At 58.9% G+C, this 13,664-nt stretch overlaps 2 protein-coding genes across 5 annotated transcripts; one reads left to right on the forward strand and one right to left on the reverse strand.

Annotated features, from left to right (window-relative positions):
• Positions 1–1,852: 1,852 nt before the first annotated feature.
• On the reverse strand, positions 1,853–8,758 carry LOC119704411 (mucin-5AC-like). 3 transcript variants are annotated; one of them, XM_038145637.1, is made up of 6 exons: positions 8,626–8,757; positions 6,777–7,532; positions 3,797–4,180; positions 3,463–3,582; positions 3,076–3,161; positions 1,853–2,855 (listed from the first exon to the last, which is right to left on the reverse strand). In XM_038145637.1, exons 1-6 carry the CDS (start codon positions 8,690–8,692, stop codon positions 2,781–2,783), a joined length of 1,488 nt encoding a protein of 495 aa, XP_038001565.1. In that variant the 5' UTR covers positions 8,693–8,757; the 3' UTR covers positions 1,853–2,780. The 3 variants fall into 3 exon arrangements, with proteins under 3 accessions (XP_038001565.1, XP_038001566.1, XP_038001567.1); XM_038145638.1 differs by having other exon boundaries at positions 1,854–2,855; positions 6,777–7,466; positions 8,626–8,758; XM_038145639.1 differs by lacking the exons at positions 6,777–7,532; positions 8,626–8,757 and adding an exon at positions 5,332–6,721 and having other exon boundaries at positions 1,855–2,855.
• LOC119704410 (deoxyribodipyrimidine photo-lyase-like) lies at positions 8,756–12,572 on the forward strand. Of its 2 annotated transcripts, none has more exons than XM_038145636.1 (10): positions 8,756–9,084; positions 9,258–9,520; positions 9,703–9,848; positions 9,989–10,171; positions 10,311–10,469; positions 10,800–10,998; positions 11,088–11,349; positions 11,478–11,601; positions 11,693–11,852; positions 12,014–12,572. In XM_038145636.1, the coding sequence occupies exons 1-10, from the start codon at positions 8,786–8,788 to the stop codon at positions 12,166–12,168; spliced, it is 1,950 nt and encodes a 649-aa protein (XP_038001564.1). In that variant the 5' UTR covers positions 8,756–8,785; the 3' UTR covers positions 12,169–12,572. The 2 variants fall into 2 exon arrangements, with proteins under 2 accessions (XP_038001564.1, XP_038001563.1); XM_038145635.1 differs by having other exon boundaries at positions 11,088–11,240; positions 11,480–11,601.
• The last annotated feature ends 1,092 nt before the right edge of the window (positions 12,573–13,664 follow it).

The following is a 13,664-nucleotide window of genomic DNA, read 5'->3' on the forward strand; positions in this document are numbered from 1 at the left end:
ACATGCTGCTCATCATAGAGGAAAACAACTCAGCTGAAGCAAGGGGCTGGCCCCAGCCTGCCTGCAAGCTCCTGCCTGTGCTCCACGGAGGCCAGCACTGTCTGGAGACCCTTGTGCCTGCAACTGCTGCCCATGCTGTCCCCCAGAAATGCCCATCTCCCATCAGAGTCACATGGCTGACAAACAAAACTCATCCCTCTACTCAGGCATTGGCACACTCTCCCAAGAAAGCCCAGAGCCACCAAGGGGTGCCTCGTCTTGAGGACAGCACCCTGTTACCACTCTGGGAAGGGGCTTTTTATTGATCTTTTTGCTGTGTCTGAAACTGAGGTCCTGGAAAAGCACTGGTTCCTGTAAAAGTCATTAATCTGCTGTTACCAAAGACCAAAGCATCACGTGGGCACTGGAGCCCTTCAGGAACCTGTAGCCAGGGGCTCTGCACCATCCAGCATGGCAGAGCATGGCCCAGCACAGTGCCTTATCAGCTTTCCTGGAATTAATGGGCTGGTTGTTCCAGTCCTGTGGAGAACACAGCATCTCCTCTTGGCTCCCCTCCAGCCTCCTGGCAAGGGCATTGGGAGAGGGCTCAGGGGTGGCAATGGGGGAAAGCAGGTTATCCATCAACCCCACAGGTTCTGGATGACTTGGCGTGCTGGGTGTGTTGCAACACCCTACTGCCAAAGAGTGGGAGCTGGGCTACAGCCATCAGCAGGGGTGAAGGGAAGGGGGACACTGGAAGGGTCACCTGAGTCGCAAGGGTCTTGAGACACGCCCCATGATGCTGCCAGGTCCTCCAAAGGTGACAGTCATGTTGGGCACGAGATTTGTTCCTTTGGACAATGCTGAGAGATTGGAGTGTATTACAGCAAAGAGGTGAGAACTCTGTTGTGGACTGGGAAAGCAGCAGGACTTGGATCCAGCCTCCCAAGTCCCTCTGGTCAGCAGTCTGTGGCTGGCCAGCAGCCATGGGGTGAAGGTGGCACCTCAAGGACAGCAGGAACAGAGAGTATGGGCAGTGTCAGGGGATTGTCAGAGCTCTGCGCCAGCACTGCCTGGGCAGGGACACCACTCCAAGGGAGCCACATCCTCCCACTGTGCCCCTCTTCTCCCTCCCAGGCTGGTGACAGAGGGGACCAGAGCATCTCCTCCCCCCACGGCCCCCCAACCACGATAGCGGCTGTGCCAGCAGGGAACAGTGAGTACCCTGGTCACCTTTTCATCCCAGCACTTCAGGACCTTTTCCTCCCTTTGTGACGCAGTTTGGCTCCATTACCCCGGCCTTGGCACCCGGCCATGTCCTGGGGTCTGAAGTTATGGATTCAACAGCCGGAGAAAACAGCCCAGTGGGACGCGACGTGGGAGGACTCTTGGCCCAGCTCCAAGGCGTAGGCAGACCACAAGGATTTCTTTCCCAGCACCCCACCAGGCAGCCAGCACAGGGACTCCTTCCAACAGGCTTTGCCCCACTCCCCAGCTCCCTGCCCGGCTGCCAAGAGACCTCTCTCAGTCTCCACGGGTCCAACAAGCCCACAAAAGCCAGGCAGCATCCTAAAGAGCAAAGGGGCCATCCTGGGATGCAAGGGGCACCCCAAATGGGATCATCCTGACAAGCTGCCCAGGCACACCCTCCAGCCCTAGCCCAGCCTCTCCCAGGCCCTGTGAACTGGCAGGCAGCTGGGTGATCCCACGGTGTCTCTTCCCATCCCGTCCAGCTGCTGGCTCCTTCCCAGCCAGCTGATAATCCAGGCAGCCTGAGAGAAGTCCCCAGGTTAGGAATCCCACAGCCCCACACGCCCCCTCCCAGCCCTCCCTGTGCCGGGGCAGTGAGGGCTGCCAGTGAGAAGCAGGGATCAGCCAAAAACAACCCCTGACACGCAACAAGGCTATTTTGCTAATTATTTCAGTTTTCAATCTCCAGGAGAGGTGGCTTGCTAAGGCTAATAATTGCTTCAGTTGGATTTTATCTAGCTAATTAATCAGGTAATAAATGACTTTGCTGCAGGGGGACAGATGTTGCAGCCGTCTCCTAAGTTAGGGACTGGAAAAAACAGGGAAGGAGCACAGCCCACGGGATTTCCACAGCCCCACAGTGCTGCCCCTGCAGCTGTGGGGTTTTATGGGGCAGAGAGCTCCAAAGCAGAGCCCACCAGTCTGCCAGGGTGCCGAGCTATCCTTGGGAATGTCTGCAGCAGCCCCTGGTGGGAGGGGACAGCACTGAGCCCGTCTCTCACACAAAACTCTGGGGACTCAGTTTTCCTCACCGGAACCTCCAATAAATGGCAGAGCTGAAAATTGGGAAAGACAACTTGGAAAATAAAGAAGTCATCACTTCAACACAGAAAACACAAAATTTCTATGTACTGCCCGGCATGGGTGTTGTCCTCTGTCAGCAATACCGCAGGTGAGCCTTGGGCACAGCAGTACTGGGGGCTTCAGGTCTCCTTCCTCTCATTCCTCTGCCCCCAGGGTGGCTTTGATGGCTGAGCCAGCTCAGTCCCAGATGTGCCAGCCCAGTCCCGTGGGGTGCCCTTCTCCCAGCCCCCCAACAGAGCTGGAGGGGGAACCAGGTCTGGAGCAGGGTGGTGGGAGGGCTCAGGCTCTTCAGACAGGCTGTGGGAAGGGTCAGGAGGGGACTGGGGGTACAGAGTGAAGGACAGGAAGCCCCAGGTTCAAGAGGAGCTGTACGGCATTCCCCAGGCGCCGGCACCACCATGGAGTGAGGAGCTGGCAGCAGGTGGCTTGGCAGTCCAGGTGGGAGCAGGCCAGGTGAGGAGCAGCAGTCAAGTCCTCCTCTTCCCTCGCCATGCCAGTGACAGGCCAGCACACGGGAATGCTGTCTGCAGGTCCTCACGGAGCTGGGGGGAAAGAACAGCCATCAATCAAACTGTGCCAGAGATCTTCCTACCCTCCGTCCCCACATAGAAAGGGCCTGATCCTGGACTATGGCGGCCAAAGGAGGGTCTCCCCTCATCTGAAAGGGCTCTGGATGACATTCAATGCAAGATGCAGCCATTTCCCTCCCTGACTGAGCGAACCACAGATGGCAGATGCAGAATCTCCTCCTGCACACCTCACCTTGGACAACACCAGCTCCTGCACCGTGGTGTTCCCCAGGTCCAGAGGGGTGCTTAGCCGCAGCGACAGAAAGAGGTGAGAAGCACCTGGGGATTAAAAACAGGACTCTGGTTATTGCCCTTGAGCCCTGGGCTGTGCCAGAGGATCTGGGGTGTCTCCCCAGGGTTGCTGGCACAGACATGGAATGTCCACCCAGGTTAATTGTGTCATGGACACACTACACTGTCAGAACAAGCCTCTCACTGCACAGCAAACCCCATGTACCCCAAAGCATCAGCACCTCCACACCGAGAGCACAGCAAGAGGAGGGGGGCTCCAGGGCCCCCGGCACTGGCCCCAAGCACCAATGATGCCCACGGGTGGTGATGCCACGGGCACTGCACTTACTGGTGTTGGATGAGCCAGAGGGGCAGACTGGTGGCAGCGTTGGCAGGTCTGTAGGCGTGCTGAGGGTAGTAGCCTCTGAGGTCTGGGCTGAGCTGGTGGCAGGGGAGGAGGGCTCAGTGCCTGGGCAAAGCAATGTTAGGTTAGTGCTGTCTGCAGGGGTACAGGATGCTCCTGCAGAGCTGGGGACAGGCCCAGGTGAAGCTGCTTGTGTGAAGCCACCCAAGTACATGAAATTCCTATGGGGATTTGTCACCCTGACCATGTCCCTGCCTTCAGGTACCCCCCAGCTGAACCCACCCAGCTGCACTGGGGGTCCCAGATACTGTCAGGGTACCTGGAGTCGACTCCATAGTTGAGGGGAAGATGTCAGGAGTGCTCCTGTCTGGGTAGCTTGAAGAAGGAGTGCTCATGGGGTCTGATGTGCTGATAACAGGGCCGGCCGTGGTGTCTGCCAGGGTTGCCAAAGTCTCTTCTGTAGATTCAGATGAATCTTCTGCAGTTGTGGTGGGAGGAAGCGCAGTGGGAGGTGAGGTGTTGCCAGTCTCTGTGGATGTGCTGGACTCCTCTGGGGTGGAGGCTTCTGTTTCAGGGCTGGAGGAAAGGAGGGTGGCTGTGGTGGTGGAGTCAGTGGTAGGCAGCGGTGTTGAGCTCTCCATGGGTGTTGAGGAGGTAGGGAGAGCTGGGGACACAGTTGCTGTCACACCCATGGCAGTGGTCTCTGCAAAGAGTTGGGACAATGAGATGCACAAGGGTTGGTGGTGAAGGGCTGAGTCCATGGCTATGCTGGGCATGGTGCAGCATCACCACCACAGGGAGCTCCCCAAGGAACTCAGAGCTGCACATGAGCCATGGAGCATTGGGAGGGGGAGTTCACTGTCCTGCATGGATCAAACACACAGATCTCTTCAATGGGTATCAGCCAGGCTGACCACATAAATCCCCAGCCTGACAAAGCAGGAACAAGCCATGGCCAGTGCTGGTTTCAGGGCAGAAACTCCTCTGGGCACCAGTCCTAAGGCCCATTCCACCATCTTCACCCATCCCTGGAGGAAGTCAGACCGTCAAACCCGTCTGTCAGGAAGAGCCAAGCAGGAACTGGTGACCGTGAGCCAGTCTGGAAGTGCAGCAGCAGCAGTTTAAACAAACCCTCTGTGCTGCAGATAGTCAGGAACTGATAGCACTGGGTGTAAATAATGGCAGCGGGGGAAGCAGCCCCACAAAGGAACAAATCCCAGCCTGCAGCTCAGGATGAGCAGACGTGCTGTGACCCACAACAGCTCTGGGAGGGAGGGGCACAGGAGGGCTGTCCCCTATTCCACTATGGACTGTACCAGAGCAGTGTGCTGTCCCCAGAAAGGCCCAGGGATCTGTAACCCTCTCCAAAGGTAGGACAGTCTGGCTACCTGGACCTTGGTCAAAGGGTGTCTGTGAGGTGGTGGCTTTGGGATACCAGACTGGATTCCCCAGTGATCCCAGCACAAACCCAGTGAGTCTGGGACTCTGCTTGCATGAGGATGGGAAACAGAACCACAAGCTGCTATCTGCATTCAGCCAAGCCAGCCAGAAACTTCCAAAACCCCTGGCAGCCAGGCCCTCTCTGCACACAGCAGCTGATTAAAAAAAATACAGAGAAGAGAAAAAGGTCTGACCCTAGCCCTTGCCAGGTGAGCATCTGCACAGAAGGGTCTCATCCTCACAAAAGGAGAAGCAGCAAGTCCACCTCTGCTTCCCATTCAAAAAGCAGGAAACAGCCCCCACAGCATCCCACCCCCCCTGCACCCCACAGGTGCCACCCCTCCGCCCTGGGGAATGATGGTCCCCACTCACCACCCACCCTGCAGAGAGCATTGCAGCCCACTCAGCCCTTACCCAGAGCCAGGTGCAGCACGGCGAGGCAGGAGAGGCTCAGCAGCAGCAGCAGCAGGGACCAGAGCAGGGGCAGGGCCAGCCCTCCTCTCTGCCCAGCCATGTCCAGGTGAGCAGGAGCTGACAAACCCCCGCAGGCACTGCTCTGAGTGCTCCCCACAGCCCCAGCACTGGGGTTTCCAGGTCTCCTTCACCCAGCAGAGGAGGAGCATCCAGGTGGGTCCTTTTACCCTCCAGGTGCTGGCAGCGAGGCAGTGGGTTCCACCTGACACGGACACTCCCAGGGACTGGTGCAATGCCCAGCAAACATCAACTGCACAGCTGGACCCAGAACAGCCACCAAAAGTGGGCAGGACAGGCCACCAAGGCCACCACTACTACAGACCTGGCTCCTGTGGCCGTCCTCTGCCTGCTGTGGGGAGGGTGACAACAGAAAAAAGCCCAGGAATGCACCAGGCTGCCCGGAACCCCGCACTTCGCCACAGGGGTGATGTTTGGTGGTGGCTCCCAGCACCAACGCCTCAGGAGACACCAGCCAGCTCTGTCTGAGCGCGAGGAACTGGCCAGAGCACAGGCAGCGCTCAGGAAGGGCGTGCCCCAGGCTGAGGGTTTGTCCCCTGGGCTGTCTGTGCAGGCATCACTTCCCCGTGTCACAGCGAAGCACGGCCCAAGTGCGCTGCTGACAGCTGGGGCTGCTTCCTCCTTCTCAGGGTCAGGGACAAGAGCACTCAGAGGCGCCTGCAGGCCCTGGGCCAGGTACTGGCATTCCACAGACAGGCAGGCATGCTGGAGGATTGTCAGGGCATAGCCACCCCAATGCTGAGCAGCTGCATGGGGGCACTGCCAGAGCACAGGCACACAGAGGCCATCACCAGGCTGCTGGCACTCTGATGAGGTGCTCCCACAGCATGGGCACGGGGCCAGGGTGCAGGTACTCTGTGAGGATACAGTAGCTCTGCTGGGGTACAGGGACAGGAATATGTGCATGGCCAGGGGTACTGGGGCAGGGTACAGAGTCCCTGTCCTGGTTGAGGTGCACGGGGTGGGCTGTCACCAGGGTACATCTGCAGTCCCAGGATAAAGGCTCCTCCAACAACCACTGGGATACAGCCGCATTGACACAGGTGTCCACTAAGCAGCACTGCCAGGGGACAGCTGCCTGGGGGCACTGCTGGGGTGCAGTCACACTCCTTGTGGTACAGGGTACATAGATTGTCCACATAAGGGGTGTGTACATACAGGCTCGGTGCTGGGGGCACAGCCACATGGCAGTACTGTCACACCACAGCACAGGTCCCCAGCCTGGGACCCAGACACGGGCCTGCAGAGCTTGGAGACCAGGTAGCCCCTGGGGGAAGAAGGCAAGTGCTTGGCTGAGCAAGATGGGAGATCCCATGGAGATCTGCCACCCTGATCCTGCCCTCCGGGTGCCCTGTAGCTGCACTCACCTGCAGTGTCACTGGGGGGCTCTGGTTCTGTCGGGGTGGAAGTAGCAGGGTTGGTCCCAGGGACCTCTGAGGTAGTAACAAGAAGGGAGGTCATGGTGTCTGATGGGGTTGTCAAGGGCCCATCTGAAGTGTCTTTCACTTCGGGGGTGGTGGAAGAAGTGGTGGTGCTGGTCCCTGGGGATGTGCTGCCAAGCAGTGTGGTCATGGCTGGCTCTTGGTGGGTGCTGGTGCCAAGTATGGTGTCCACTCCGGTGGAGGAGGGAAGAGTAGAGGTGGGGGGAGGCAGCCTGCTCATTTCAACTCCAAATGAGCTGGCAGCCAGGGCCGTGCTGGTCCTCACAGACGTGAAAGTGGTAGCCTTGTCACAGTTGGATGTCATGGCCATGGAGGTTGGAGTTGATGCGCTGGTGGTCGTGAGCCTCAGCCCTGCTGGGGTGGTGCTGGGTCCCAGCCCTGCTGGGGTGGTGCTGGTGCTGGGTCCCAGCCCAGGTGACACAGGAGTGCTGTGAGCTGTGCTGCCCCTTGCCTGTGGTGTGGTGATGTTGGAAGCTGCTGGGCTGCTCCGCTGAGCTGTAGAAGCACTGGATGTGAAGGCATCCATTCGCATCCATGGGGTGGAGGTTGCAGGATGAGAGGAAGGGAAGGTGGCTGCAGTGCTTGAGCTGGTGTTAGCCAGTGGTGCCGTGGTCTCTGTGGGTGTCAAGGAGGTTGGGAGAGTCAGGGGTGCAGGGTTTGTCATATCTTTCACAGTGGTCCCTGCAAAGAGGTGGGAGACAGCACACAAGGGCTGGCAGTGAAAGGCTGGGGCCACGGCTGTGCTGGAAATGGTGCAATGTTACTACCAGCATGAGCTGCCCAAGTCTTGCATCAGCCATGGAGCATCAGGAGTGGGGATTCCCTGTCCTGCATCGATCAAGCACGTGGATTCCCTGAATAGCAACGTGACAATCAGCCAGGCTGACCACGTAAATCCCCAGCCTGACAAAGCAGGAACAAGCCATGGCCAATGCTGGTTTCAGGGCAGAAACTCCTTTGGGCACCAGTCCTAAGGCCCATTCCACCATCTTCACCCATCCCTGGAGGAAGTCAGACCGTCAAACCCGTCTGACAGGAAGAGCCAAGCAGGAACTGGTGACCGTGAGCCAGTCTGGAAGTGCAGCAGCAGCAGTTTAAACAAACCCTCTGTGCTGCAGATAGTCAGGAACTGATAGCATTGGGTGTAAATAATGGCAGCAGGGGAATGCTTTGTGGAACAAGCCCCACAAAGGAACAAATCCCAGCCTGCAGCTCAGGGCATGTCCATGAGAGATCTGTTGTAACCCACAGAAGCTCTGGGAGGGGGTTGAGGGGTACAGCATGAGGGGATCTACAGCTGTAGTTCAAGGCTCTCAGGAGGTACAAGCTGCAGGTTTATTCCCAGCACTCAAGGCTGCTCTTACTTTGCGTCAAGTGCAAACGTTGGGATGGCATTTGAAGGCCTCCAGACCTAGTACCTCCCAGTGAGGTTGCCATCTGGGCAGGGCCATTTGGTACTACTGGGCAGGTTGTAGCAAAGGCAATGAGCCCAGCAAGGACCAGGGCTCAGCAAGGGGGTCCAGCTGAGCCTAAGGTTTTCTCTCCCCATAGGGAGACCCCCATCAGAGGCAAAAGAAATAGAGCTTGTTACTTGTGTTCTATAAAGCACTGCCGTGTTTGCTCACTAGGACAGGGATGTTGGAGAGCAAACAGCACCTGAAGTGTTTCACCTCTGTGGGCAAAGTCACCCCAGGGCCACCCACCACCCTGGAGAATGACGCTCCTCACTCACCCCCCCACCCCATGGATAGCTCCGCATACCCTCAGCCCTTACCCCGTGGGAGATCCAGCACAGCAAGGCTCAGCAGCAGCAGGGGCAGCCCTCCCGTGCCCCGAGTCATGGCCAAAGCCAGCACCCCAAGGCCTTGCAAGCTGAGGGACCTGAGGACACAGGACGTGGGGAAGGCGCCAGCAGGGAACTACGCTGCCGAGTGATGGCTGAAGGTAGCTGGAGCTGCTTCCTTGTTCCCGGGCGGACGGAGGGGAGGCACCAGCGGGCACTGACACCCCTCCCGGGCAGGTGCAGCGCCTTGGGCGCGCCGGGGACATTGGAGCGGCACCTGCGCCCGTGTGCGGAGGCGGTGCCGGTGGCGGAACCGCGCCCCTCGGGACACGGCCGCGCCCGTCAGCACGGCCCGCGCACCGCCCACGGCTTGTGTAACGCTCGGGTCCGCGTGGCTGCCCGGGAGGGATCGGCAGCGGGATCGGCACCCGGACCCGGACCGGAACCCAGGTATGAACGCCAGGAGCGGAGCGGGCCGGGGCCCGTAACACGGTTATTCCTCGGTTCCCCTGGGAGCAGCAGGATGGGCAGGGGCCCAGCATCCCCCGGGCTCTGGGGGCGGGCCGGGGCCCGGGACTGGCGGGGAAGCGCGGGAGCTCAGTCCGGCCCGTTCTGCCCCGCAGCGCGGCCACGCTGCTCCGGGCGCTGCTGAGGATGCGGCGGGGACACGGGAAGCGAAAGGCCGAGGCCACGGAGCTGCCGCGCGTGTCCCGGAGGAGGACGGAGGGAGAGGAGGCCATACAGGAGGCCCGTCGGAGGGCGGCCCCGTCCGTTCGAGAGTTCAAGTACAACAAAAAGCGGGTTCGCCTTGTCTCGCAGGGCTCGGACCTGAAGGATGATGCTCGGTGCATCCTTTACTGGATGTGCCGGGATCAGCGAGTGCAAGGTGCGAACCAGCTGGTGGAAGGGGTTCCCGTGGGTGGTAAAAGCGCTGGTCCCCTCCTTCGATAACTTTGGTGCTGGCCCTACTCTCCACAGGGGGGTCTGGGGGGAAACTTCCTGTGAAACCCCATCCCCATCCTGCCGGTGAAGCACCCTCCTGACGCTGCCCCGTGTACTCTCCCCCAGATAACTGGGCTTTCCTCTACGCCCAGCGCCTGGCCCTCAAACAGGAGCTGCCTCTGCACGTCTGCTTCTGCTTGGTGCCCAAATTTCTGGAGGCCACCATCCGCCACTACAGGTTCATGCTGAGGGGCCTACAGGAGGTAGCGGAGGTACAGCCAGGGGATATCTGTGCTGGCTGGGACAGGGCTCCTGGGGAAGGGGGGAGGCAGATCCGTCCCTTCAGCAGATGGTGGTTGGGTGGGGTTGCAAAGCCATGAACTGACCCACAGCCATTTCCCTGTCACTGCAGGAGTGTGCAGAGCTGAACATCTCCTTCCACTTGCTGCTGGGCTATGCCAAGGACGTGCTGCCCGCGTTTGTGACGGAGCATGGCGTGGGCGGGCTGGTGACAGACTTCAGTCCCCTCCGCCTCCCCCGGCAGTGGGTAGAGGACGTCAGGGAACGCTTGCCAGAGGATGTGCCATTTGCACAGGTGGGTGCCAGCACTCTGGGAATGGAAAACTGGCTGGTGAGATGTGGGACAAACTTGTCTCCTGTGTCTTGTGCACCGGAGTGACTTGAGCAGATGTCAGGATTGATTCTCACACCCTTCTCCGTGGCTTTGCTCCCAGGTTGATGCCCACAACATCGTGCCCTGCTGGGTTGCCTCCCTCAAGCAGGAGTACAGCGCCAAGACCATCCGGGGCAAGATCCACGCTCAGCTCCCCGAGTTCCTCACCGAGTTTCCCCCTGTTGTTCGTCACCCACATTCGCCCTCCTGCCCAGCAGAGGTACCAGCAGGAGACACTCAAACCCATTCACGGGCAGGTCTCAGAGTGTTTCATAAGTCCTTTGTGGTCCTGGGAGGGGTTGGCAGGAAATGAGGACAGTGACCTGCCTGAGGTCACACACAGATGGCGTGGAGATGAGGATGCCCTGGGGAAAGGGAGGTTCCCACCTCATTCATTCAGTTCCCACATCTGTGCCATGCAGAGGGCTAGTTAAAAGGAGGAGGCTGGCATGGACTGGGGACTTTGCTGGTTGGGGACATAACATTCAGGGTACTGAATCTCTCACTGAGGAGATTCTGCAGATGCACTCATTGCTTGGTCGCCGCCCAGCCCATTGCTTGGGAGGCCTGTTATTCCAGCTTGCAGGTGGACCACAGCGTGAAGGAGGTGGAGTGGGCAACCCCTGGCACAGCTGCAGGGATGGCTGTGCTGAAGTCCTTCATTGCAGAGCGGCTGAAATCCTTCAGCACCCACAGGAATGATCCCAACAAGGCAGCTCTCAGCAACCTGTCCCCGTGGCTTCACTTTGGTGAGTATCCCAGGCTTCCCACTCTGCAGCAGGACTGAGCATTGTGGCTTGGACCTGCAGCCTGACTTGGTGCTTCCCCATGTCCCCAGGCCAGGTTTCCACCCAAAGAGCCATCCTGGAGGTGCAGAAGCACCGGCGCAATTACAAGGACTCAGTGGCTGCATTTGTGGAGGAGGCTGTGGTGCGCAGGGAGCTGGCTGAAAACTTCTGCTACTACAATGAGAACTACGACAGCGTGCAGGGTAACATCCTGGGTCACGTGGGCCATGCTGGGTACCCAGCTGGTCACTCCAGCTTGGCAAGGAGAAGGGCTGTGGGGGCACTAATGTCCCATCATTTGGTCTCTTCTGGAGCTAGGACAGAAGCTGATGAGTGCCCTCTTCAAGACTGGTGCCTCCAGGGCACAGTGCCCTCGGTAGCCTGGTTCTCAGGACCCTGCAGAACAGGTTGCTCAGTGTTGCTCCTCATCTCTTGCTCACAGGTGCCTATGACTGGGCACAAACCACCCTGAGGCTCCACGCCAAAGACAAGAGGCCTTATCTGTACAGTCTGCAGGAGCTGGAGCAGGGGACCACACATGACCCACTCTGGAATGCTGCCCAGGTACTGCCCTTCATCTTCCCCACAAAATGCTGAGCTTTTTTTCTGAGGTGCAGAGGTGACCTGACCCTTCTGGCTGTCTCCATCCCTGCAGCTGCAGATGGTCCAGGAGGGCAAGATGCATGGCTTCCTGCGGATGTACTGGGCCAAGAAGATCCTGGAGTGGACGCGCTCCCCTGAGGAGGCCCTGCAGTTTGCCATCTACCTCAACGACCGCTACGAGCTGGACGGGAGGGACCCCAATGGATACGTAGGCAAGCTGCAGGCTGGGGGCACAGGGTGGGAGGCCTTAGCTCTGATGGCCAGGGCTGCAGTGGGGGCTCTCTGCAGGCAACTCCAGCACTCCGATGCCCCTTGCTCTCTGGGTGCCTCCGAGCGCGGGGCAGAGCTGACGCTGGTGTCCCGTGCCCCGCAGGCTGCCTGTGGTCCATCTGCGGCATTCACGACCAGGGCTGGGCGGAGCGGCCCATCTTTGGGAAGATTCGCTACATGAACTACGCCGGCTGCAAGCGCAAGTTCGATGTGGGCCAGTTCGAGCGTCGCTATGCCCCCACACCCTCCCAGCTGTGAGACCCTCTGGGCTGGGCAGATGGGCCTTTGCCGAGCTGCCAGCTCGCAGGGATCGCCCTGGCATGTCAAAGGACTCCCTGTAGCAGCAGGAGCTCCAGGGTTTTGCAGGTCTTTGCCATCACCCACTGCCCGAGTTGCCACACTGGAGCTGCTGGAGCCCTTCTGCTGCCACTAGTTTGCTGGCAGCTGTGAGAGCCCATCCTCAGTACGCCTGTGCCTGCCAGAAACCTTTCTACAGCCAAGGCCTCAGGAGTAGCCCAGGTCACCATTGCTGCTGGAAACCACAGCTGAGATCCGGGCTAAGCAGGGTGTTTCTAGGGAAAAGCCCCCAGGCAGAGGCTCTTTGTGGAGCCAGTGCTGGGCTGTCATCTTTCCAGGTTTTTTTTTAAAGTTTACAGTTTCTATCACCTGTGTTGATGGTGTTTATGGGGAGATGCACAACACTGCTGTGAAGGGAGAGCTGGGTGGCATGGAATGGGGATGCAAGCATGGACAGGGCAGCCAAGGCCGGGCCCCTGGGCCCCTCTGCCAGCAGCAAAGGCAGGCTCTGGAAGGGGACAGACATTACAGAGACCCCCTCATTCAGTGGCTTGTACCTCATGCCCTGAGTCCAGGGGGCAGTTTGCAGGGGCAGGCCACAAACCAGATGAATTAGTCAAGGGGTAGTGACAATAACCCCCTCCCAGTGACTGCATCACCAGCTACATGAGCTGTCCCTTCCATTGCTCCTTGCCCTCAGCAGCACTCCCTGCCTGCCCCATCACCTCCAGGTGGGATACACACCATTATCCCACCTGAAACAAGGTCACAACACAACCACACTCCTTATTAATGTCATTTATTAAGGACGGCATTTTAATTGCTGTGCTGTGAAATAACAATCCCGCTGTGAGGGCTCCAGCTGACCAGGGGCCAGGGCAGCCCCCAGCTCTCTCTCCCAGAGCTCCCTGTCATGGCCAGTTCCAGTGTTAGTTGTAGTGGTCAGTGCTGGGCAGCAGCGTCAGTGCTGGGCACGGTCTTGCCCTGGAGACCTGTGCCAGGTTTGGGAGTCCTGCTGCTTCACACACAGTCCAAGGCGGAGGGTGGAAACCGTAACTAAGCCAGAATTCCTTCCCTCTTCTCAAAAAGTACTCAGTGCTTCTAGAAAGGGATCTGGGCAGCCTCTCAGCTGCTGTCCCATGACATTAAAGTGCTTCAAACAAAATAGGGTGGATGGAGGTGTGCTGCTGAGGCAAGTCCAGGGAAGGGAGTCCCAGATCCGAGCAGCAGCAGGAGGGCTTTGATTGGGCTTGGGGACAGGCAAGACCAAGGCACACCAGCATCTGGCAGCCCCAGGGCTTGCAGAGACAGAGTGAGCAGAAGAGCAGCTGCTCTGCTGGGGAAAAAAAGCAGAAGCAAGACACAAGGCAGCAAAAACCGCAGCGGAGCAAAAGTGGGGAGCTGAACCCTGCTTTCAGGACTTGGTCAGGATGCTGCAGACGGGAGACATGCAGCGG

Source organism: Motacilla alba, chromosome 9 (assembly GCF_015832195.1).
Source record: "Motacilla alba alba isolate MOTALB_02 chromosome 9, Motacilla_alba_V1.0_pri, whole genome shotgun sequence".
In the NCBI taxonomy this organism is placed as follows: Eukaryota; Metazoa; Chordata; class Aves; order Passeriformes; family Motacillidae; genus Motacilla; species Motacilla alba.